The 25,636-nt window shown below is 42.5% G+C and overlaps 1 protein-coding gene across 3 annotated transcripts; it reads right to left on the reverse strand.

The window, feature by feature from the left end:
• Positions 1-1,848: 1,848 nt before the first annotated feature.
• On the reverse strand, positions 1,849-22,283 carry galnt6 (UDP-N-acetyl-alpha-D-galactosamine:polypeptide N-acetylgalactosaminyltransferase 6 (GalNAc-T6)). Of its 3 annotated transcripts, none has more exons than XM_014135783.3 (12): positions 22,020-22,283; positions 17,503-17,737; positions 15,681-15,964; positions 14,924-15,096; positions 11,512-11,661; positions 10,101-10,335; positions 9,692-9,809; positions 8,875-9,075; positions 6,165-6,296; positions 5,617-5,718; positions 5,042-5,200; positions 1,849-2,703 (listed from the first exon to the last, which is right to left on the reverse strand). In XM_014135783.3, the coding sequence occupies exons 2-12, from the start codon at positions 17,707-17,709 to the stop codon at positions 2,590-2,592; spliced, it is 1,875 nt and encodes a 624-aa protein (XP_013991258.1). In that variant the 5' UTR covers positions 17,710-17,737; positions 22,020-22,283; the 3' UTR covers positions 1,849-2,589. The 3 variants fall into 3 exon arrangements, with proteins under 3 accessions (XP_013991258.1, XP_013991261.1, XP_013991260.1); XM_014135786.3 differs by having other exon boundaries at positions 22,206-22,226; XM_014135785.3 differs by lacking the exon at positions 22,020-22,283 and adding an exon at positions 18,833-18,989.
• Positions 22,284-25,636: the final 3,353 nt, after the last annotated feature.

The raw sequence follows: 25,636 nt of genomic DNA on the forward strand, positions 1-25,636 counted from the left end.
GACAGCTTTTTTCCATCTACGTAACATTGCAAAAATCAGAAACTTTCTGTCCAAAAATGACGCAGAAAAATTAATCCATGCTTTTGTTACTTCTAGGCTGGACTACTGCAATGCTCTACTTTCCGGCTACCCGGATAAAGCACTAAACAAACTTCAGTTAGTGCTAAATACGGCTGCTAGAATCCTGACTAGAACCAAAAAATTTGATCATATTACTCCAGTGCTAGCCTCCCTACACTGGCTTCCTGTTAAGGCAAGGGCTGATTTCAAGGTTTTACTGCTAACCTACAAAGCATTACATGGGCTTGCTCCAACCTATCTTTCCGATTTGGTCCTGCCGTACATACCTACACGTACGCTACGGTCACAAGACGCAGGCCTCCTAATTGTCCCTAGAATTTCTAAGCAAACGGCTGGAGGTAGGGCTTTCTCCTATAGAGCTCCATTTTTATGGAATGGTCTGCCTACCAATGTGAGAGACGCAGACTCAGTCTCAACCTTTAAGTCTTTACTGAAGACTTATCTCTTCAGTAGGTCCTATGATTAAGTATAGTCTGGCCCAGGAGTGTGAAGGTGAACGGAAAGGCTGGAGCAACGAACCGCCCTTGCTGTCTCTGCCTTGCCGGTTCCCCTCTTTCCACTGGGATTCTCTGCCTCTAACCCTTTTACAGGGGCTGAGTCACTGGCTTACTGGTGTTCTTCCATGCCGTCCATGGGAGGGGTGCGTCACTTGAGTGGGTTGAGTCACTGACGTGGTCTTCCTGTCTGGGTTGGCGCCCCCCCCCCCTTGGGTTGTGCCATGGCGGAGATCGTTGTGGGCTATACTCGGCCTTGTCTTAGGACGGTAAGTTGGTGGTTGGAGACATCCCTCTAGTGGTGTGGGGGCTGTGCTTTGGCAAAGTGGGTGGGGTTATATCCTGCCTGTTTGGCCCTGTCCGGGGGTATCATCGGATGGGGCCACAGTGTCTTCTGATCCCTCCTGTCTCAGCCTCCAGTATTTATGCTGCAGTAGTTTATGTGTCGGGGGGCTAGGGTCAGTCTGTTACATCTGAAGTATTTCTCTTGTCTTATCCGGTGTCCTGTGTGAATTTAAATATGCTCTCTCTAATTCTCTCTTTCTCTCGGAGGACCTGAGCCCTAGGACCATGCCTCAGGACAATCTGGTATGATGACTCCTTGCTGTCCCCAGTCCACCTGGCCGTGCTGCTGCTCCAGTTTCAACTGTTCTGCCTGCGGCTATGGAACCCTGACCTGTTCACCGGACGTGCTTATTGCACCCTCGACAACTACTATGATTATTATTATTTGACCATGCTGGTCATTTATGAACATTTTAACATCTTGACCATGTTCTGTTATAATATCCACCCTGCACAGCCAGAAAAGGACTGGCCACCCCTCATAGCCTGGTTCCTCTCTAGGTTTCTTCCTAGGTTTTTGGCCTTTCTAGGGAGTTTTTCCTAGGGAGTTTTTCCTAGCCACCGTGCTTCTTTCACATGCATTGCTTGCTGTTTGGGGTTTTAGGCTGGGTTTCTGTACAGCACTTTGAGATATCAGCTGATGTACGAAGGGCTATATAAATACATTTGATTTGATTTAATTCCATTTCTATCATATGTTTATAGTAATGGTTTTCATTATCTGAGAATATCTCTTAAACGTAAAAGCTGAGACTATATTTTTGTCATTTAGCAGATGCTCTGCAGAGCGACTTACAGTAAGTAGTGAGTACATACATTTTTCTACTGCTCCCCCGTGGGAATAAAACCCACAACCCTGGTGTTGCAAGAGCCATGCTCTACCAACTGAGACACATGGGACCAGTCATTTCACTCGTATGACAAATAATCCAACTGTATACAGATAAAACTTTATTTAAAAAAATTGACACCTTTCCCTTTGGCAGACATATGCATTGTCACAGAAACAACATTCACTATATCTACATTCATTACCTGACAAGATAAGTTAAGACAAGCAAAACTGATAAAAAAAAGAGAGAACACACTTCTGGGTTGTGGTCCTAGTGGTCTGGAAGAGACCTCCCGCCTGCCACTCCAGGGTCGTGTCCAGTAGGGCACACAGTGGCAAAACGTTTTGCAACAGGAAACTAAGATATGTGTTCTTACTGGGTAAGTTTGGGTAGTAGGCCTAAGTTCTCCCCGTTTCACTCCATTCCAAAACATTTTCTCCCTACTGAACACGACCCAGGCTGCAGAGTCCACTGTCCACACACTCCACGAGAAGAAACCTTCATTCATGAGTCTCTATTATCATAAATATATAGTTAAAAGGGGTTATCCTGAGATCCTTCACTTAGGTGTGCACTGCCATAGCACGGTCAGCACTCTATATTCAACCTGTCCACTCCACTTCGGTCATCAATGGTCTCCAGTGCAGTATGACTCATGTCCTGTCAGGTTCAGCTAGTACTGGTGCTCGTACTGCCTGCTTGACCCAGAGTTTATAGGTAGATTGGTAGGGTCTATACGTTTGTTAATAGCATCTATGGGTGGGTGGGCTGGCGGGGGGGTCAACGTCTAGTGAAAGCTTCATTTCTGCTTAAGGTCAGGGGTCGAAGGTTAGGAGTCAACTGAATGCCCAGTGCTGGTTGAGGTCAGCTGCTTTACAGTCGTCCATCACTATCTGGCCCCCTTTCAGGAGTAAGCACTTTCTACTTAGTGGGTTCTTGAGGAGATTCTCCTAGAGAGGGCAGAGGGTTAAAAGTACAGAGTAAGACCATGTACTGCAGTGGGATAACACTGGGTCAGCTATGGACAGATTAGATCTAGAGTAATAACTTCTCTTGTGCGTTGTGAAAGATCGTTAACAGATAGTTACCTAAACAGATTAAATGTACTTCATTGCGTTTATTTCATCAGTCACACATGCTTTACAAAAGCACTCTTCAAGAATGAGGAGTCTAAAATATTTCTCCCACTAAAATATTTCTCTAAAATATTTCTCCCAGCAGATCTAGAAATGTGTGTGCGTGTGTGATATACAGTGCCTTCGGAAAGTATTCCCTTCACTTTTTCCACATTTTGTTACGTTACAGCCTTATTCTAAAATGGATTAAATTGAAAGAAAAAAAATCCTAATCTACACACAATGCCCATTAATGACAAAGCGAAAACAGGTTTTCTAGAAATAAAATACCTTATTTACATAAGTATTCAGACCATTTGCTATGAAACTCGAAATTGAGCTCAGGTGAATCCTGTTTCCATTGGTCATCCTTCAAAATTCAAAAGGCACTCGCACATCTGAGCAATCCTTTTTGCAGGTGCATGGTAACAGTTCAACAAGAGGAATGAAAAAGGAAACCGCACACTGCTCTTGATAGTATCACTGATCTTTAATAAGCTTACGATTGGCCTCACGGTTTCCGTCAGAGCTTTTGTTAGTTAAAAAAAAATGTGCACCCTTATGTAGACCTAGCCCCACCCACATCCGTTCCACGCATCGAAAGGGGTTGGAGGCGAAGAAAAAACAAATAAGTGCTACCAAATATAACGATATGCTTTTCATAAATATTTGAGTCAAGTGTATAAATAAGATGTATTAAACACGTCTATAAAACCACAATGAGGACATAGCAAGTTTTCATTCATCATTGGGTACATTGTATGAAAAACATCAGAGTAATCTTAAATAGGAACACAATTCATGTTCATATTCACAACATAACATACATAGGCATTTCATCATTAAGTCCATTAGGAAATAATGTCTGGAGGGTGAAAATCCCAAAACATTCTCTTTTACGCAGAGTATTATTAATATCACCTCCCCTGTCTGATATCTTAACTTTCTCTATGCCACAAAATCTAAAAGGTAGAAATGTCATGCTTTAGGTCATTAAAATGTACTGCAACTGGATAATCCCACCTTCCAGACATTATTTCCTAAAGGACTTAATGATGATATCTGCAGCATTGAAGGTCCCCAAGAACACAGTGGCCTCCATCATTCTTAAATGGAGGAGGTTTGGAACCACCAAGACTCTTCCTAGACCTGGTTGCCCTGCCAAACTGAGCGATCGGAGGAGAAGGGCCTTGGTCAGGGAGGTGACCAAGAACCCGATGGTCACTCTGACAGAGATCCAGAGTTCCTCTGTGGAGATAGGAGAACCATCCTTTATGGTAGAGTGGCCAGACGAAGCCACTCCTCAGTAATAGGCACATGACAGCACGCTTGGAGTTTGCCAAAAGGCACCTAAAGACTCTCAGACCATGAGAAACAAGATTCTCTGGTCTGATGAAACCAAAATTAAACTCTTTGGCCTGAATGCCAAGCGTCACATCTTGAGGAAACCTGGCACCATCCCTACAGTGAAGCATGGTGGTGGCAGCATCATGCTGAGAGGATGTTTTTCAGCAGCAGGGTCTGGGAGACAAGTCAGGATCGAGGGAAAGATGAACGGAGCAAAGTACAGAGAGATCCTTGATGAAAACCTGCTCCAGAGTGCTTAGGACCTCAGATCGGGGCAAAGGTTCCTTCCAACAGGACAACAACCCTAAGCACACAGCAGGAGTTGCTTCGGGACAAGTCTCTGAATGTCCTTGAGTGGCCCAGCCAGAGCCCGGACTTGAACCCGATCGAACATCTCTGTAGAGACCTGAAAATAGCTGTGCAGCAACGCTCCCCATCCAAACTGACAGAGCTTGAGAGGATCTTCAGAGAAGAATGGGAGAAATTTCCCGAATTCAGGTGTGCCATGCTTGTCGTGTCATACCCAAGAAGACTCAAGGCTGTAATCACTGCCAAAGGTACTTCAACAAAGTACTGAATAAAGGGTCTGAATAATTATGTAAATGTGATTTTAATTTTAATACATTTGCAAAAAATACTAAAAACCAGTTTTTGCTTTGTCATTATGGGTATTGTGTGTAGATTGATGAGGGAAAAAAAACAATTTAATCAATTTTAGAATAAGGCTGTAATGTAACAAAATGTGGAAAAAGTGAAGGGGTCTGAATACTTTCTGAATGCACTGTATATGCTTGCGTGCATGCTTGTCCAGGTGACGCTTCCTTACCTCTGTAAAGATCCACTCCTGTTGTGGGGCCACGCTAGTCCCTAATCCCTTTAGTGTACAAAGCTCAATCTTAACCTGGTCTGGCTGGGGGTTGGCCTGTAGACACAGCTGCTTCCCTATGTTGTGACGCAGTTCCTTATGAGACGTGTACTCAAAGTACTGGGGAAACAGCAAGAGAGATAAGCATATGTAGTCAAACATCACTTTCATATGGTGCTGGGGACTTATTATTGGAGATCGTCTGGGTTCACTTGAAAAATAGATGTCAATCTCAATGTGATTTAAATAAAAGTTAAACAGAAACTTTGCCTACAAACCTGAATATGAAATTCCAATAATTGACTGCACATACTGTTGTTGAATGCATATCAATATCAGAATATCCCTCCACACAACCATAGAGTGCAGAGGAGGCTGGTGAGAGGAGCTATAGGAGGACAGCCCATTGTAAGTCAAACATGTGTTTTCCATAAGTTTGATACTGTTCCATTTATTCCATGCCATTACAAATGAGACAGTCCTCCTACATATCCTCCCACCAGCCTCCTCTGACAGCGTGAGTGAATGTACAGTACCTGGTTACCCCCCATATTGTGGCACGTGTACATGATCAGTGGCTTCCCTCCTTCATTTTTCTCTCCCACATCCAGACAGCTCTGAGCACCAGAGTTCTTAATCTGCGCGCACACACACACACACACTTAACAATGAACACTTATGCATCGCCATCACGTACAGTACTTTCCTAGTCATACTATCAACAAACTATCTGTCGATAAGCAACTGCTCGCTAAGGTTACGGTTAGGTTTTAGAATAACGGGTTAGGGTCAGGGTTAAGGTTAAATTTAGGGTTAGTAGATATTTATTTGAAATGTTACTTCTAGAGCATCTATAGATGGACTATCCAAATAAAAAGTGTTACCTCAAATACTTTTAGCGTTTGTTTTGGACTGCCTGGCTAAACCCTGCATTTAGTGAGCAGGATTTGCACTTTTGAGACATTTCTATTATTTTCATGGCAACAGGCAAGCTCAATCATGCACAGCTAAAGAATTCCAAGACTTAAAATAGTATTTGAAACCAGGTCTGATAGTTTGTACACCTGAATGGAACAAAACATACCGCTCCGAACTTGGTAGGGGTGAGGTCTGGCACGAACACCTCGGGGTAAATAGTATTCAGATACCAGGTGAAGTTCTTACACTGTAGCCTCTCCCTCAGATTCACACGCTCCGAGATGTCACCAAATCCTTTCTGCAACACACACAGAGTAGTGGAAAGTAGTGGAAAGGAGTGAAACAGGAACAAGTGACTTGCTCAATCCTGTGCACTGATAGTTAACGTTAAAGTAACTGTCCAGTGAATATCTGACTTTTCTCTAACTCATACCCAAATAATGTTGTTGACTCGTCCAATACTCGTATTTGTGGCCAAAGCATACAGTTGAGAAATGTATATATAAAAGAAATTATAATAAAAATAAAAAAATACACTTTAAAAACCCCGACATCAAATTTGTATCTCAAACAGACCATTTAAAAAATGCTTGCTATTTCCTCAGAGTATGATGTCATAACCTTGAGGAGGATGAGCTGGCCAATCAGCAGTCTACTTGCATGAATATTTAATGACCGGTATACACCCACACCATTCTGTTGTTGGGGTACGTCCACACTATTCCAACACAGAAAAGCTGCTTTTCAACATACTTAATTACCATTTATTGGAAGGAAAACTATTATTTCACTCATATTATAAGTAATTAAAAGTCATATTTCATAGAAATCTGGAAAGACTGGACAGTTACTTTAACCCCATATAAAGGTAGTCATCTCAAATCAAAAAGTATTGGTAGTATACATAGATTTGCAGATGTTATCACAGGTGCAGCGAAATGCCTGTGTTTCTAGCTCCAACAGTGCAATAATGTCTAGAAAAAAAGAAGAAAAAAAACAATGCCACAGATGTCTGAAGTTTTGAGGGCGTGTGCAATTGGCATGCTGACTGCAGGAATGTCCACCAGAGCTGTTGCCAGAGCATTGAATGTTAATTTCTCTACCATAAGCCACCTCCAATGTTGTTTTAGAGAATTTGGCAGTATGTCCAACTGGTCTCACAACCGCAGACCACATGCATGGGGTCGTGTGGGCGAGCGGTTTTCTGATGAAGAAGTGGTGAACAGAGTGCCCCATGGTGGCGGGGGGGTTATGGTATGGGCAGGCATAAGCTACGGACAATGAACACAATTGCATTTTATTCATGGTAATTTGAAAACACAGAGATCCTGATGCCCATTATGAGGCCCATTTTTTTTTAAAGATCTCTGTGACCAACAGATGCATATCTGTATTCCCAGTCATGTGAAATCCATAAAAATCCATGACTGATTTCCTTATATGAACTGTAACTCAGTAAAATCTTAGAAATTGTTGCAGGTTGTGTTTATATTTTTGTTCAGTATCCATGTAATGGATATACATATAATGGTGTGTAAAGACATTATGGACAGTATATGAATAGAAAAAGGTGTGCACAACAGTAGTTATATAGAATGAGCCATGACAAGAATACAGTATATACATACAAAGTGGGCAAAACGTTATTTAAACATTATTAAAAGTGACCAGCGTTCAATGACTATGTACATAGGGCAGCAGTCTCTAAGGTGCAGGGTAGAGTACCAGGTGGTAGCCGGCTAGAACAGTGACTAAGGCTAGTGGTGACTGTTTAACAGTTTGATGACCTGGAGATAGAAGCTGTTTCTTAGTCTCTTGGCCCCAGCTTTGATGCAGCTGTACTGTCTCCGGCCTTCTAAATGGTGGTGGGGTGAACAGGCCTTGATGATCTTCTTGTCCTTCCTGTGACACCGGGTGCTGTAGATGTCTAGTGATGCGTTAGGCTGACCATACCACCCTCTGGAGAGCCCTACGTTTGCGGATGGTGCAATGGCTGTTCCAGGCGGTGATACAGCCCAACAGGATGCTCTCAATGGTGCATCTGTAGAAGTTTGTGAGGGTCTTAGTGGCCAAGCCAAATTTCTTCAGCCTCCTGAGGTTGAAGAGGTGCTGTTGCTCCTTCTTCACCATGCTGTCTGTGTGAAGGGACCATTTCAGGTTGTCAGTGATGTGCCCGCCGAGGAACTTCAAGCTTTTGATCGTCTCCACTGCGACCCCGTCGATGTGGATGGGGGCGAGCTCTCTCTGCAGTCACCTGTAGTCCACAATCAGCGTTTTGTAAAGGGAGAGGTTATTTTCCTGGTGCCACTCCGTCAGGGCTATCACTTCCTCCCTGTAGGCGGTCTCATCATTGTTGGTAATCAGGCCTACCACTGTTGTTGTCAGTAAACTTCATGATTGAGTTGGAGACATGCATGGCAACGGAGGGGGCTGAGCACGCACCCAAGTGGGGGCCCTGTGTTAGGGATCAGCGTGGCACAAGTGTTGTTGCCTACAGTATATAGACACTCATAAGAACATATTTATTGTAGTTTAGCCTATTCCAGATAAATAATATTTTATAATAAACAGATTGCAGTATGCGCAGGCCGACACATTTTGCACAGTAGTGTGTTGTCTAACAGTTAGCCTTCATTCAGCTTTTCCTTCTGTGTCGAATGAATGTGAGATTACCAAATCTGGCAACACAAGATTATCTAAAATTATTATGGAACTTGGAGTGAACGAAAACATGCCATGGGCTTAACCCTCTTCTCTCACCACTTGTGACATTTTAGCAGCGTTCTGGTTGCGTTGGTTGTAGATGTTTAATGCACAGCGCTATATCTAACAGTACAGTATATGAAACATTGAGTTGATTGAGAACATAAGCCTACCTCCTTGGCCATCTTGGCAGCGTTACTGTTGCGTCGGTAGTAGATGTGTTTGTAGTCATCCATCCAGACCTCTGCGAGTCGTACCTGGTTCCTTGTGATGACCTCAGTACCTTTAGGGAAGGTGTGGGGTGACTTGGTACGGAACACGTGACCCACCACGGAACACGGAATGATCTCCAGCTGGCCGCCACACTGCCACACCTGGGAGAAAGTTTATTGACGTTAGCTGGCTAACTTAGTGACCTGCTTTGTCAATGGAGGCACAAGGACACCGATTATTCACTGTTGAATTGTATTGATGACATTCTGTGAACACTGTGCGATTCTGTAGCAGCTGACAATGTTAGACAAAGTTGCTTTGACTTCCTACAAGCCTTTTGGGCTGGTGTTTACAGAACATTTGGTGCTGTCTGATTAGGGCCTGTCTCCAAGAGGCCAGATTGACATTTGCTCCGCTTCTGTGCTGGTTGGGGTCTCCTTGTTGCAACTTGTAAAAACCAGATACATTTTTGATTAACTACAGCTGTGCTTGTTTTTGTTCACCTGGAAATTCCTACTACAGATACACATGCTCACAAAAACAGGTTAACAGGATTCCTAAGATCTTTTCTGAGATGCTTTGTGGATATAGGCCCAGAGCCGGTCACATGACACCATTCAACCAATTGAATTTAGGTAATAATCAACTGAATGTCTTTGAAAGAAACCCTAATCAGCAAACTCTCTATATATGGCTCTGTTTTAGACTAGCTTTAGTATTTGATAGATATTCCTTTATAATAACATTGTTAGAGGAAAGGGAAGAGGGGAAACTAACCCTAAAGGACATCTCCACATTCTCACCCCCCCAGATCTCCATCTTGTCATCGTACGTCCCGATGTGTTCAAAGTACTTCTTGGAGATGGAGAAGAGACCACCGGCAAACGTTGGAGTTCTGAATGAACAGACATGCAGAGGTGAGTAACTGATACTAGATACTAGTCCAATGCAACATTATGGAATATACATAGTTTGATTGCCGACTAGTGATCTGATACATATTTCAAGTGCAGAAATATAACAAATGCTGAATTGTAAGATGAAAAAAAATCGGAATATATTGCAAACAACTTCAGCAAGCACAGCACTATATTCACTACACATACTCTAACCGACGGACCTCTCCACTTGCTGTCGGAAGGCAATGTACTTTATGAAACATGTTAGGTGGGTCCTTAGCCCTTACTTGACAGGGTAGGTCTCGTCTTTGCGTCTGTTCCTCTCATGCTCGGGGATGCCTTCCCAGCCAAAGCTGAGGCTCCAGTCAAAGTTCCCTCTGTTGCGGGCCTTAGCGGTGGCTACAGGCTTGTTGAAGGTAAAGTCATTCAGGTTGATGGTAGTGATCTCTGGGCTGACCACGGCTGTTGGCTCCTCTACGATACGAGCCAGCAGGGGCTCCAGCCAGCCATGGAAACACTCACCTGGGGACGGGAGAGGAGGGTAGAGTTCAGCAGGTGTAAAGAGTTCTCAAAGTACAAGAAGTCGGTAGGTTGGCAGTTGGCAAACATTGTGAAGTATTTAAGATTGAGATTCAATGAATGGAGCTTAGTTGGCAAACATTGCGGAGTTCAGTTGGCAAACATTTGTGGAGCTGACACCACTCCCAATTCTACACAACAGAAAATCCTGTCTATTCTACACAATACTTTTCTATGTGAACATTGTGTAACGCTGCATCCTCCTGGCCTCAACAGACCCCCAGGATGAGTCCTGAAAATTCTGTCAATGATATGTAATCTGTGTTCACAATTGCCTGACAACATCACATTATGCAAACGCCCTTGTCGGGATGACCCTGGGGGTTCACAGTATTTGTGTATGTTTTTGTATACGTTTTATACATCACTGCAAAGCCTTTATCTCCAGTACATTAGTATCTATTGCCTTTCATCTGTATGTGTAGCCCTTCGTCACACCACTACTTTTCATATCTCTAAGCATACGTGAGTGGAATGTGGTCATACATCTAGTTCTAGCAGGGAAACCTGAAGAGCAGGTTTCAACTGTTCACTATTTTAAAAAAGCACCGCAGGTAGTAAATCTGTTCTAAACATTTATACAAACAAAGTTGTAACACAATGGTTGTAAACGGATTGATCACTTGGGAACCATTTTACCCACTCCACCTATCCTTCCTTGTGGGCTAGCAAAAAGGGATGAGGGGGTCAATAAGGAGCTAGTTGTGTTGCTCTGGCCTTGTGAGCTAGCTAGTCACAGTGCATCAATCCATCTCCTATCTTATTGTTTGTGCTTTTGAACAGAACGTACAGTAAAGGTACAGTAGGAGGTGGAGAAGGTTGAGTCAAAGGGCAGAGGACTGTATTCAAATCTATATAGACTCTGGCATACATCTGTGCCATAGGCCACCATACATATATTCCTAGCTGGCTAGCTAGTCACATTGTGCATCCAGAAAGTTAGGTGTCTCTCCCTGTGCCCCCGAGTATTAATGAATGAATCCATCCATCCCTTGTGGGCTAGTTACTCAAAGTGTGCATTCAGGAAGGTGAATATATTTCTCTGTGTCCCCCAGGCCCCTAGGAGCTTGGCTGTTATCAGGCACTCATTTATTCATCCATCGTGGGCTAGCTACTCACAGTGAGCATCCAGGAAGGTGAGTATCTCTCCCAGGGCTCCCCGGGCCCCCAGGAGCCTGGCAGTGATCAGGCCCTTCCTCTCCTGCTGTCTCACCACCTTCACTATCTTTAGCTGCTTCACATACTCATCCAGCCGAGTCCCCAGGTGTTCTGGTAGAAAGGAGAAAAAACATACCTGTTATGACATTCTTTTATTTTCTTAAGCTGAGCTGGAGCGTCGGAGGGAATCACATAAAGGGATAGTTCACCTAAATTACATTGGTTTCCTAACCCTATAAGCAGTCTATGGACAAGGTATGGTCCTTGCTTTTGGTTTTGTTTACCTGGCCACTCTTTCAAATCAAAATGTTTGAATTTGTGGCACAATCCAATGCAAGTCAATCAATGGTAGCATTTTTGTTCTTCATGTACAAACCTATAAGTAACTTAATTCAGTTATACAGTCCATTTTCTTAAACCTAAGGATGATTTGGACATTAAGAGAGGAAATGCTAATATGGGTACCATTGACTTGCATTGGATTGTGTCACAAATTCTAAACAACATTTGAAACAGTGGTCAGGTAAACCACAACAAAGCATTGATTACAGTCATACCTTGTCCATAGACTGATTACAGGGTAATGAAACCAATATGTCATTTTGTAATTTGGGTGAACTATGTAAAAACTAGACATCAATTAAACACAAACACGAAACTTCATGTTTAGTTAGGAATTTGGCTGGCTCTTCAGGTAATACAACATTATTTTCATCAGGTGAGGGTGGAGCGGTTAATGACAGGAGGTGAAAACCAGCATCGCTAGGTAACTGACTAACAGAAAGCAGGGGTGTGTTCAGTGACATGTACATAGAAATAGAACTAACACAATTCCCAATACTGCCAGACAGTCATATCTGTTCTACATAATGCATTGCTTTCTAAACGTGATGGGACAGGACGGTAACTATAGTATTCTCTCTGGTATGCAATCTGGTTTCCGCTCAGGTTATGGATGTGTCACTGCAAAAATGATGTCACCATTGCCCTTGATTCTAAGCAATGTTGTGCTGCTATGTTTATTGACTTGGCCAAAGCTTTTGATACGGTAGACCATTTTATTCTTGTGGGCCGGCTAAGGAGTATTGGTGTCTCTGAGGGGTCTTTGGCCTGGTTTGCTAACTACCTCTCTCAAAGAGTGCTGTGTATAAAGTCAAACAATCTGCCATCTCTGCCACTGCCTGTCACCAAGGGAGTACCCCAAGGCTCAATCCTAGGCCCCACGGTCTCCTCAATTTACATCAACAACATAGCTTAGGCAGTAGGAAGCTCTCATCCATTTATATGCAGATGATACAGTCTTATACTCAGCTGGCCCCTCCCCGGATTTTGTGTTAACTGCTCTACAATAAAGCTTTCTTAGTGTCCAACAAGCTTTCTCTACCCTTAACCTTGTTCTGAACACCTCTAAAACAAAGGTCACATAATTTATAGATCGGCAGGTAAGGAACATTCTGTTAAAGGTCCCCAAAGCACACACATCCCTGGGTCGCTCGTCTTTTCAGTTCGCTGCAGCTAGCGACTGGAACAACCTGCAACAGACACTCAAACTAGACAGTTTTATCTCAATATCTTCATTCAAAGACTCAATCATGGACACTAACTGACAGTTGTGGCTGCTTTGCGTGATGTATTGTTGTCTCTACCTTCTTGCCCTTTGTGCTGTTTTCTCTGCCCAATAATGTTTATAACATGTTTTGTGCTGTTACCATGTTGTTATGTTGTGTCGCTACCATGCTGTGTTGCCATGTGTTGCTGCCTTGCTATGTTGTTATCTGTAGTGTTGTGTTGTCTCTCTTGTTCTGATGTGTGTTTTGTCCTATATTTATATATTTTTTATTTTTAAATTTTTAATCCCAGCCCCCGTCCCCACAGAAGGCCTTTTGCCTTTTGGTAGGCCATCATTATAAATAAGAATTTGTTCTTAACTGACTTACCTAATTAAATAAATGTTAAACACAAACCCCAAAATACAAAAAACCCACATCCAGTTATATTTAGAACAGACAAGACCGTAGAACCGTAGAACCGTAGAGGTGTGAAATCGTGTCACAAGTTTCAGTTTAGTATTAATAACACGCACTGTATGCAATGCACTGGCCACAACAGACATCACACTTCTTCCACAGCATATTTTCTTAAACCATGTGATAATGCAGCTAGCTAGTATACAGGCGATTGTTAAAACACAGCGAGAGATTAAACCAAACTATATGGCCAGGAGGTTCCAAGGTCCAGAAGTAGATATTGAACTAGGTGTCAAAGCACATCCTCTTTTAGTTTTGATTAGCGAAGCTAGGCCAATGCAATTTCCTGTTTATAAGAACAGTACCCTTAGTTTCAGAATGACTGACGAAAGGTTTTGCTGTTGGTGTGCCCTAATGTACACTCCCCTTTGTTTTCCCTTAGCCCATGTTTAGTATCAGGCTCCATTACCTAGACTGCTTGCGTCACTGCCTGGTATGGCAACTGCTAGGCATCTGACCGTAAGGCGCCTCAGAAGGTAGTGTCTACGGCCCAGTACATCACTGGGGCCAAGCTTCCTGCCATCCAGGACCTATATAATAGGCGGAGTCAGAGGAAAGCCCATAGAATTGTCAGAGACTCCAGTCACCCAAGTCATAGACTGTTTTCTCTGCTACCGCACGGCAAGCGGTACCGGAGCGCCAAGTGTAGCACCAAAAGGCTCCTTAACAGCTTCTACCCCCTAACCATAAGACTGCTGAACAGACTACCCCCCTCCATTTGTTTTGTACACCGCTGCTACTCGCTGTTTATTATCTATGCATAGTCACTTCACCCCTACCTACATGTACAAATTACCTCAACTAACCTGTACCTCCGCACACTGACTAGGTACCGGTACCCCCTGTATATAGCCTCGTTATTGTTATTTTATTGTGTTACTTTTTATAATTTTTTACTTTAGTTTATTTGGTAAATATTTTAACTCTTCTTGAACTGCACTGTTGGTTAAGGGCTTGTAAGTAAGCATTTCACAGTAAGGTCTGCACCTGTTGTATTCGGCGCATGTTTACCTCCCTAATCTTACTACATTTGCACACACTAGAAAGATTTTCCTATTGTGTTATTGACTGTACGTTTATTTATCCCATGTGTAACTCTGTGTTGTTTGTGTCGCACTGCTTTGCTTTATCTTGGCCAGGTCTGGCCCAACTGGCCTACCTGGTTAAATAAAGATGAAATAAAAAAATAAAAATGTGTCAAATAAAGTTTGATTCGACTTTATTTAGAGTCATCATGCCCACGGTACCCATAGAAATAGAATCCCCATTCAAGTCAATGATGCCACAATGGGTAGACTGGCGGCCATTTTGAGTGAACCCATAGGATTTATTTTCTCTGTGCCCACCTGCGGTGCTGGCGTCGTCCACCATGATTATCTCAGTGAGCAGGGCAGCAGGGGAGGTGTGGAGGACACTGTAGACGGTACGCAGCAGGGTGGACCAGGCCTCGTTGTGGAACACTATGATTACACTGGTGGTGGGGAGAGGAGGGCAGCGACGGAACTTACGCTCCACACACCTGGGAAGCAAAGGAAGAGCAAGACACTGTTCGTCATAAAAAGGAAAAACTGTCAATATTATCTGCCCTGTGTTTGAGTTCACATGGGGGGTGTTTGTGTCTACGTAGATGCCCTACCCTTACAATATATTAAGAGCATCCCTTAGCAAATATTCGTACATAAACCAAACTGATTGTGCTTTTCATGGCTATCAAGGTTCTGAAATGTTGATTAAATAAAGAAAAAGAAACATCTGCTGTAATACAGTAGCAAACAATAGAGAATCTTGCTATTGAAAATGCATCTTTGAACAAGACTAGGAAACCGCCCCCAAGAATAATACGCTACCCACCCTTCAACACTCCTTTCATCACCATGGTTACAGTTAAGACTGAAGTTTTAGGGTGCATCCCAATAATATTTTGTTTCTCCTAAAAATGTGCACTTATTCATTACTTCCCACAGATCTAAAAGCATTAGATTGGTATAGGCATGGGCCAGTGGTAGTTTCCACTATGTTCATTATACCAGTAATTTCCTTTCAAAAACAGTGAACTAGTGCACATTTTGGGATGATGGAGAGATAATTGGGACATAGTCTTACTCTGGTGGCCGGGTGTCGTCTCCTAGGCTACGGCTGAGGGAGATCCTGTCGGAGGAGAACTGGTTGAAACAGTTAACGGTCATCCCCTTTTCCTTCTCTTTCTCCTCCTCTGGTGTCATGTTGTTTTTCTCGTAGCCCCTCCCGTCGGCCCCAGGCCCCTGGGGGTCCTGTGGGGGCCTCTCCAGGGCCGGCTTCAGCTCTGCCTGACTGTAGTGACCTGGAGGACAGTGGTGGTCTGGGGTGGCCTGCTGCTCCTCTATCGAAGGGGGCTGGGGAGCTCCGATCTGGAACGCCAGGTAATTGTTTCTTTATTTTATCATTTTATTTAGATTTCTTGTATACTTAACAAAAATATAAACGGAACATGTAAAGTGTTGGTGCCATGTTTCATGAGCTGAAATAAAAGATCCCAGAAATGTTCCATACTCACAAAAAGCTTATTTCTCTCAAATTTGATCTACACATTTGTTTACAACCCTGTTAATGAGCATTTCTCCTTTGCCAAGATAATCCATCCACCTGACAGGTGTGGCATATCAAGAAGCTGATTAAACAGCATGATCATTAGACAGGTGCACCTTGTGCTGGGGACAATAGAAAAAAGTGCAAAATGCCACAGATGTCTCAAGTTGAGGGAGTGTGCAATTTGCATGCTGACTGCAGGAATGTCCACCAGAGCCGTTGGCAGAACATTTCAATGTTAATTTATCTACCATAAGCTGCCTCCAACATCATTTTACAGAATTTGGCAGTACATCCAACCGGCCTCACAAGCGCAGACCATGTGCAACCAAGCCAGTCCACACTCGGCTTCTTCACCTGTGAGACCGTCTGAGACCATCCACCCGGACAGCTCATGAAACTGTGGGTTTGAACAACCAAAGAATTTCTGCACAAATTGTCAGAAACTGTCTCAGGGAAGCTCATCCTCATGCTTGTCGTCCTCACCAGGGTCTTGACCTGACTGAAGTTCGGCATTGTAACCGACTTCAGTGGGCAAATCCTCACCTTCGATGGCCACTGGCACGCCGGAGAAGTGTGCTCTTCACGGATGAATCCCGGTTTCAACTGTACTGGGCAGATGGCAGACAGCGTGTATGGCGTTGTGTGGGCGAGCGGTTTGCTGATGTCAACGTTGTGAACAGAGTGCCCCATGGTGGCGGTGGGGTTATGTTATGGGCAGGCATAAGCTACGGACAACGAGCACAATGGCATTTTATTGATGAAAATTTGAATGAGATCCTGAGGCCCATTGTCTTGCCATTCATCTGCCGCAATCACCTCATGTATCAGCATGATAATGCACAGCCCCGTGTGGCAAGGATCTGTTCACAATTCCTGGAAGCTGAAAATGTCCAGTTCTTCCATGGCCTACATACTCAGACATGTCACTCATTGAGCATGTTTGGGATGCTCTGGGTCGACGTGTATAACAGCTTGTTCCAGTTCCCGACAATATCCACCAACTTTGCGAAGCCATTGAAGAGTGAGATGAGGCAAATTGTGGTTACACACCAGATACTGACTGGTTTTCTGATCCACCCCCCTTACTTATTCTTTTTTTAAGGTATCTGAGACCAACAGATGCATATCTGTATTCCCAGTCATGTGAGATCCATAGATCAAGGCATATGAATTTATTTCAATTCACTGATTTCCTTATATGAACTGTAACTCAGTAAAATCTTTGAAAATGTTTAATTTATTTTCTTGATCAGTGTATAATTATATCACAAACAAAAACAATAAAGGCTGTTCATTAAACCCCTCCCCCCTACCTCCTATTCTACCCCACCCACCAAAAGGACCCATACAGGGGTACCTGGAAGCCTAGGTTGTTGACTGCTCCTCGAACCATCACCAGCACCCGATCCTTGCGTTCCACCAGATCCTGGAACCAGGGATCCTGGGCAGAGTTGGAGCCGGAGCCCACATCCTTCTGTAGGACCACCAGCACCACCATGAACAGAGTTCCCCCAGCCAGGGCCAGCTTCAGGGGGGACAGGCGCCGACGCAGGAACAGACGCATGGTGGGTCACAATTGAAAATGGCCACCGCTGAGAGAGAGAGAGAGAGAGAGCAAGAGAAAAGAGTTCAGTGTTTCCTCTATATTACATTTGTGCAGCTGCACAACTCTCTATTTATTTATTTTTTTATTTCACCTTTATTTAACCAGGTAGGCAAGTTGAGAACAATTTCTCATTTACAATTGCAACCTGGCCAAGATAAAGCAAAGCAGTTCGACAACATACAAAAACACAGAGTTACACATGGAGTAAAACAACATACAATCAATGGTACAGTAGAAAAAAATAAGACTATATACAATGTGAGCAAGTGATGTGAGATAAGTGAGGTAAAGCCAAAAAAACCCCAAAAAAAGTCCATGGTGGCAGAGTAAATACAGTATAGCAAGTAAAACACTGGAATGGTAGATTTGTTTTTTGAAGAAAGTTCAAAGTTAAAATAGAAATAATATGGTGCAAAGGAGCAAAATAAATAAATACAGTGGGGAAGACTTCCAGGATTACATGCTAGCTAGCTAGTTACCTTGGAGGATTTTTTTGTACATATCTTCCTCAGATTCTTATCAGGTACTATAGTCCGAGAAAACTCCTAAAATGATTTTAAAGCTAGGGTAAAAACAATGGTGGAAAATGATTTAGGGGATATCAATGTTTTGACCCTTGTTGAAACACTCCTCCCAAAACCAATTAGCCTTTTCAATGTGTAAACTGATATTTTTAAACTGCGGTGCTCTGTGTTTTATGTTGTAAATGTTTGAAACTGTATGCTGTTTTTTTTTGGTTAGGTCTCTCTTGCAAAATAGGTTTTGAGACTATCCTGGTGAAATAAAACGTCATCCTGGAAGTGTAGTCTACCCTATTACTAGATATATGTAATAATTGTTAGTTAAGATACAGTGACGTAATGCTAGCTAAATAACTTTTGGGTTTAATATAGAATTGGCCGGTGATGTCATTTAGATTAAGTGATCCTAGGGGAAACACTGGAGTTATAAATTAACTGGAGGCATTACATAGTAATAGCAGTGAAGAGCTGGAGTATTTGAAACTATAATTTTCTTAAATAGACACTGGAATCAAACCCTTTTCAGAATAGAACAAAACAAACAGACTCAAATACTTTACCTGATGCAAAGGTGAATCTATGGCGACTAAGGAGACAGTTTAAAATGCAGTTCTACCCAAAACCAGATGACTATAATAACTATATGCCAAATGTCAAAAGATGTGATCCAGTCAGCTCTTCTAAACCAGCATGTACTGTTCCTGTGTACCTAGCCACTCCCATAACACTTCTCTGCTGTCATAGCTACTTTCCCTCCGTCTCCCTTCCGCTCTCCTGAGTAGAGGTGGAGCCTCAGAGGAATAGCCTCACACACACACACACACACACACACACACACACACACACACACACACACACACACACACACACACACACACACACACACACACACACACACACACACACACACACACACACACACAGGGAGCAGAGTGAAAGAACAAACAGAACACACCTCTCGGTAAACAACTTGGAATATTGCACCTGTATTCACCTTCTCTTGCCAAGAACACACCTGTCATATACCCACCTGTTCCACTCCTTCCCGGATGCACATGTCAACAGGTTGGCCTTCCCCTGTTGGCTGACTTAGCAGCACCAACATTCACATGAATGAATGCCACCTTACATAGACACAAACACCAGTAGAATGAGTATGACTGGACTGATGACAAACACACCGGACATATTTCGCTCCACAACTAGCCTGAGTCCCAGATCTGTCACCCACTCATCAGCGTACGTTGAAGTAAAATGTATCAAAACATTTCGCAACGGAAAACGAAAACAAGCGTTTCTCATTTCTTAAGTTCAGGTGGTCGCTCCCCGTGTCAGCCCTTTCACGTCCAGTTAGTTCTTTGTGAATACAACCCAGTTTGTGCTGTCACGTGAACTCCATTAAGGTCATTCAATGGAGCTGGACACACGTCACAAAACAGATCTGGGACTCAGGCTATTTAACAATGTCCTGCTTTATTAAGAGGGGTATCAAATCACAATAAATGATACCCTTAGGTGAACACTGCTTAGGGCCTCAAACTCTTAGTTTGTCATCATTAATTTAAGCCAGTCCTCTCAAGGAAATCCTACCTCCTTCATAATTGATCAAAGACACTCTCATGCTTCCAGAGCCCAACAATGGGCACACAGTGCACTCTCCTTGACTCAAATGTCATCTTAAGTTGACAACCTGTTAGGCTTGTACCTATACTGGTTACAGACATTGGTAATGTGAAGAAAGGAAGAGTGGGAGGTGAGAGGCTTGCTGCCTCAACTCTTTCTAGTTCTCCCATATGATATGGAAAATGTTTTCAGAAGAACTTTGAATTAAACGCCTGCCCTTTAATTAAAAATGTCATTAATGTGTAATAATGCCAAAAACAAATACAAAGTCCAATGCAGCCCTTTTTGTCTCAATATAAAATAATTTCTGGGTAACAACTAAGTATCTTAATGCGATTGTTTTCAATTAAAATGGTCAAAAAGAAACTTAATAGCTTCTTAGCAAAGAGCAATTTCTGAAAGCAAGAATTTTACTAGGACTGCCTGGGAGTGGTCTGAGCAGGTAGGGGAAAACTGAAAACGAGCTATTATTTACAGAAAGGTTTGGAAGTCTATTTCTTATTGGTCTATTAACTAATTTACCAGGCAGGCCAAAACTCCATCCCACCAAAACAGGCTGAAGTTTCAGGCGGTCTTTTCAAACAGCTCTTACACTAATTTGGGCATTATCATGTTTCACAATATTATTCTAACCTCACTTTTTATTTATTTATACAACACAGGAAAATAACATTTGACTGCACTGGGCCTTTAATATTTTGTTGCAAAGTTTATGGACAAACATTTCTATTAGCAAATAATGGATGGAATTTGTAACATAACAATACTCCACTTCAAAGTATTCATTTTATGGCTATCAGTGAATGCAATGCCAAATATAAATTACACTATGCAGTGAGAATAGTTTACCAGGTGGAGTTTCTCACTCATTTCACGATTAATGAAGGACTATAAGTAATCATGGTAGCATCCACATTCATGTAGAAGTGTTAAGAAACATTCTATTCTTATTTACATTTTGTTTTTTTTAAGTGACTCAAATGACAAACCTCACTTTTTTCTATTGGGCACAAAATAATCTGAAACAATCAAAAGAAACAGCAAATGCAGCTAACACATTTCTAGAGTCACAAGCTTGATGTAGGCATTGCGTGCTATGAATATTGGACCAAATACTTAACTTTCTACTACTTTAATACACATACAGTATAATTGAATTTGTCCCAATACTTTTGGTCCCCTAAAATGGGGGGGGGGGGGGGGGGGGGGGGGGGCAGTGTACAAAAAGTGATGCACTTTCTAAGCGGATGAAAATACCCTCAAATTAAAGCTGACAGTCTGCACTTTAACCTCATAGTCATTCTATCATTTCAAATCCAAAAGTGCTGTCCCAATACTTTTGGAGCTCACTGTATAAGGTCCTTGAACCTTAAAGAGTAATGGTAGGACATTATGTATGAGTACAATCTTGGGCTAGACAGAAACTACAGAGTGATCCGAAGTGAACATCAAAACCGCATCAATGTAACACTACTATACTAAATAGGATTTTGAAAGTAACTACCGATTAATGGAAGGCAACGTATGCCATGAACTGAACTCCAATGAATTCAATTGGAAAACGTTGTAGTTTTTAAAACGGTCCGTGCCAAATCGTCCTTTGGCATTGAAGATGAAATGTAAAATGGTTAAGATTAGGGTATGGGTTAGGGTAGGGACGTCCCAAGGACGCGCATTCCTTGAAACTACTGGCCGTTTTTAAAAAGTTGCCTCATCAACTAAGAAGATTTCTTTCAGCTCGAGCGTGTAACGTGATGCAATTTAAACAGGAAATTGTTTGTGACAAAAAATATCAGGAAGTATGAGAGTGTGGCCGATTATAAATGACTAGAGTTAGTAAATATTTAAAAAAGTGTTAAAATAAATATGTCCCTTTGATTTACAAAATGACTAATGTATGACAGATAGGCTAAAATAGAATCATAACATGTCACGATCTTTATCGTGTATCTCAATGTACTTATCTTGATAACCAGTGCCTCAGGAAATTACAGATAGTTATAGGAAAATGTAAAGGCATCATTGTTGCAATATAAATTCACCCTATCTAGTGCAACAATAAATAACACAATTCCTGATAAGATACAAGAGGCGCAATGATGCGTTGTCTCCCGAATTTCTTACCTGGGAACCTGTTAACAAATTTGAAGACTGCCTTGCTGTGTCTTTGCGACGCTCTTTATTTAGTAACGCGAAGGCGATAGATGGACGTAAATATTCACTTCAAAAGCCTTTTACGCAGCGCAAAAAGGATACACTAAGACCACCAATGATGTATATATATATATATATATATATACACATACACACCATAGAGCGCCACCATCGCGGCTTCCCCTTTGAACGTAACAGGTGACATTGCTTGAAAGTATTAACTGTAGTCTCCAGGGTCCTAAAGGGAACTGTGTTCTGTCCGACCATTTCAAACAAACATCCCACTGGGCACAGTTATAACTTCAACGTCTGTTCCACGTTGGTTCAACATAATTTCATTGAAATAACGTGGAAACAACGTTGGTTCAACCAGTGGGATGGGCTACTCGTTTTTTGCCACCAAGAATATAATATAACATTTGGAGCATAGATTCATTTAAATCCACATCAAAATCACTCTGATTTTCAAGACAATTTCATTTGCTTTTGTCAATGGGAAAAATAATTCACATTGTTTAATTAATGCTCAGCACAGAGTACTGTAGCCTAAGTTAACACAACCATTACCTCAACAGAGTTACATTATTCATGTCAAGAAAGTAAATACCATCTCCACAACCGCTGTCTTGAAACCGTAGAGGGATTTATTCAGTGTGGCAACCTATTCCCTACATGGTGCAATACTTTTGACCAGGGTTCACAGGGTCAAAAGAAGTGTCCATATAGGGAACAGGGTACCATTTGGGATGCAACCTCAGACATTGAGAAGATACTCTCAAAAAGAGACATGCTGGGCTCCATCTATCAGATATTGTCAGAAATCTACATTTTGTTTAGAGGCTATTGATTTTCAAGTTGCTTCTGGAAATATGACATCCCAGGAACAACACAACACCAAAACCATGGCCATGTCTCAAATAGCACCCGATTCAATATGAAGTGTGCAGCTTTTGACCAGAGCCCAATGGACACTGGTCAAAAGTAGTGCACTATACAGGGAATAGGGTACCATTTCGGACGCACCTAATGTGATATTTAATGTCTAAAATTCAATTGTTAAACAAATTGCTTATGTGGTCTGTCCAAATTCTAAATAAATAAAAATGTAAACCATTTTTTCTTTGAAAAAAAAACGAGACAAAAGTGAAAGTGTGGTCTTTCACTTCCCTCCAGTGGTGCTAGCTAGGTACTTCTGTATGGTGTGTCGAGAACAGAGAAATTGATAGAGATCATTAATTGGAAGTAACTCGTTTTTGCTTGGAAATTACCATTGAGGACTTGCATACTTTTAAATTAGTCAACAGGGTTGGACTTCCTATGGGTTAAGGAAGGATCCAGGTCATCAGGAGGGATCAGCCGATGAATTATACTCGTGCACAAACATTCCATAACATACAGTGCATTTGGAAAGTATTCAGACCTCTTGACTTTTTCCACATTTTTTATGTTACAGGCTTATTCTAAAATTGATTAAATAGTTTGTTTTCCCCCTCATCAATCTACACACAGTACCCCATTATGACAAAGCACAAATAGGTTTTTTGACATTTTTGCTAAAAAAAAAAAAAAAACGTTTTTTAAAAGACGGAAATATCACATTTACATAAGTATTCAGACCCTTTACTCAGTACTTTCTTGAAGCACCTTTGGCAGTGATTACAGCCTTGAGTGTTCTTGAGTGTGACACTACAAGCTTGGCACACCTGTATTTGAGGAGTTTCTCCCATTCTTCCCTGCAGATCCTCTCAAGGTCTGTCAGGTTGGATGGGGAGAGTTGCTGCACAGCTATTTTCAGGTCTCTCCAGTCGGGTTCAAGTCCGGGCTCTGGCTGGGCCACTCAAGGAAATTCATAGACTTGTCCCGAAGCCACTCCTGCGTTGTCTTGGCTGTGTGCTTAGCGTTGTTGTGCTGTCGGAAGGTTAACCTTCTCCCCAGTCTGAGGTCCTGAGCACTCTGGAGCAGGTTTTCATCAAGGATCTCTCTGTACTTTGCTCGTTCATCTTTCCCTCGATCCTGATGAGTTTCCCTGTCCCTGCCTCTGAAAAACATCCCCACAGTATGATGCTGCCACCACCATGCTTCACCATAGGGATGGTGCCAGGTTTCCTCAAGACGTGACGCTTGGCATCAAGGCCAAAGAGTTCAATCTTGGTTTCATCAGACCATAGAATCTTGTTTCTCATGGTCATAGAGTTCTTTAGGTGCCTTTTGGCAAACTCCAAGCGGGCTGTCGTGCCTTTTACAGAGGAGTGGCTTCCGTCTGGCCACTCTACCATAGAGGCCTGATTGGTGGAGAGCTGCAGAGATGGTTGTCCTTCTGGAAGGCTGTCCCATCTCAACAGAGGAACTCTGGAGCTCTGTCAGATTGACTATCGGGTTCTTGGTCATCTCCCTGACCAAGGCCCTTCTCCCCCGATCGCTCAGTTTGGCCGGGTGGCTAGCTCTAGGAAGAGTTTTGGTGGTTCCAACCTTCTTCCACTTAAGAATGATGGAGGCCACTGTGTTCTTGGGGACCTTCAATGCTGCAGATATTTTTTGATACCCTTCCCCAGATCTGTGCCTCAACACAATACTGTCTCGGAGTTCTGCGGACAATTCCTTCGACCTCATGGATTGGTTTTTGTTCTGACATGCACTGTCAACTGTGGGACCTTATATAGACAGGTGTGTGCCTTTCCAAATCATGTCCAATCAATTGAATTTACCACAGGTGGACTCCAATCAAGTAGTAGAAATATCTCAAGGATGATCAATGGAAACACGAAGAACCTGAGCTCAATTTCAAGTCTCATAGCAAAGGGTCTGAATACTTACGTAAATAAGGTATCTGTTTTTTGTAATTTTTAATACATTTGCAAACATTTCTAAAAACCTGTTTTCGCTTTGTCATTATGGGGTATTGTGTGTAGATTGAGGAGGTTTCTTTCCCCTTTTAGAATAAGGCTGTAACGTAACAAAATATGAAAAAAGTAAAGGGGTCTGAATAATTCAAACACACTCCCGGTGGTAGTATACACCCTTTCCGTTTGTTAACCAACTCATTGAAGTAGTAGAAACAGTGACTTTCAACATACAGCACCATCATAGGATGCCACCTTTCCAACAAGTCAGTTCGTCAAATTTCTGCCCTGCTAGAGCTGCCCCGGACAACTGTAAGTGCTGTTATTGTGAAATGTAAACGTCTAGGAGCAAAAACGCTCAGCTGCAAAGTGATAGACCACACAAGCTCACAGAACGGGACCGCCGAGTGCTGAAGTGTTTAAAAATAGTCTGTCCTCGGTTGCAACACTCACTACCGAGTCCCAAACTGCCTCTGGAAGCAACGTCAGCACAAGAACTGTTCGTCAGGAGCTTCATGAAATGGGTTTCCATGGCCGAGCAGCTGCACACAAGCCTAAGATCACAATGCGCAATGCCAAGCGTCGGCTGGAGTGGTGTATAGCTCACCGCCATTGGACTCTAGAGCAGTGGAAACGCGTTCTCTGGAATGACGAATCACGCTTCACCATCTGGCAGTCCGATAGACTAATCTGGGTTTGGCGGATGCCAGGAGAACGCTTTGTGCCCAAATGCATATTGCCAATTGT

The sequence above is a fragment of the Salmo salar genome, chromosome 13, assembly GCF_965601325.2.
Source record: "Salmo salar chromosome 13, fSalSal1, whole genome shotgun sequence".
Classification (NCBI taxonomy): Eukaryota; Metazoa; Chordata; class Actinopteri; order Salmoniformes; family Salmonidae; genus Salmo; species Salmo salar.

Bases quoted from the DNA above. Each gene is read 5' to 3' on its own strand.
- galnt6 (XM_014135783.3), bottom strand. From the start codon at position 17,709: ATGCGTCTGTTCCTGCGTCGGCGCCTGTCCCCCCTGAAGCTGGCCCTG. The intron at 9,076-9,691 runs GTTAGTTTCCCC...ACTTTCTCCCAG, and splicing joins ATGTGGAGATGTCCTTTAGG to GTGTGGCAGTGTGGCGGCCA. The intron at 5,719-6,164 runs GTATGTTTTGTT...GTGTGCGCGCAG, and splicing joins CCCCTACCAAGTTCGGAGCG to ATTAAGAACTCTGGTGCTCA.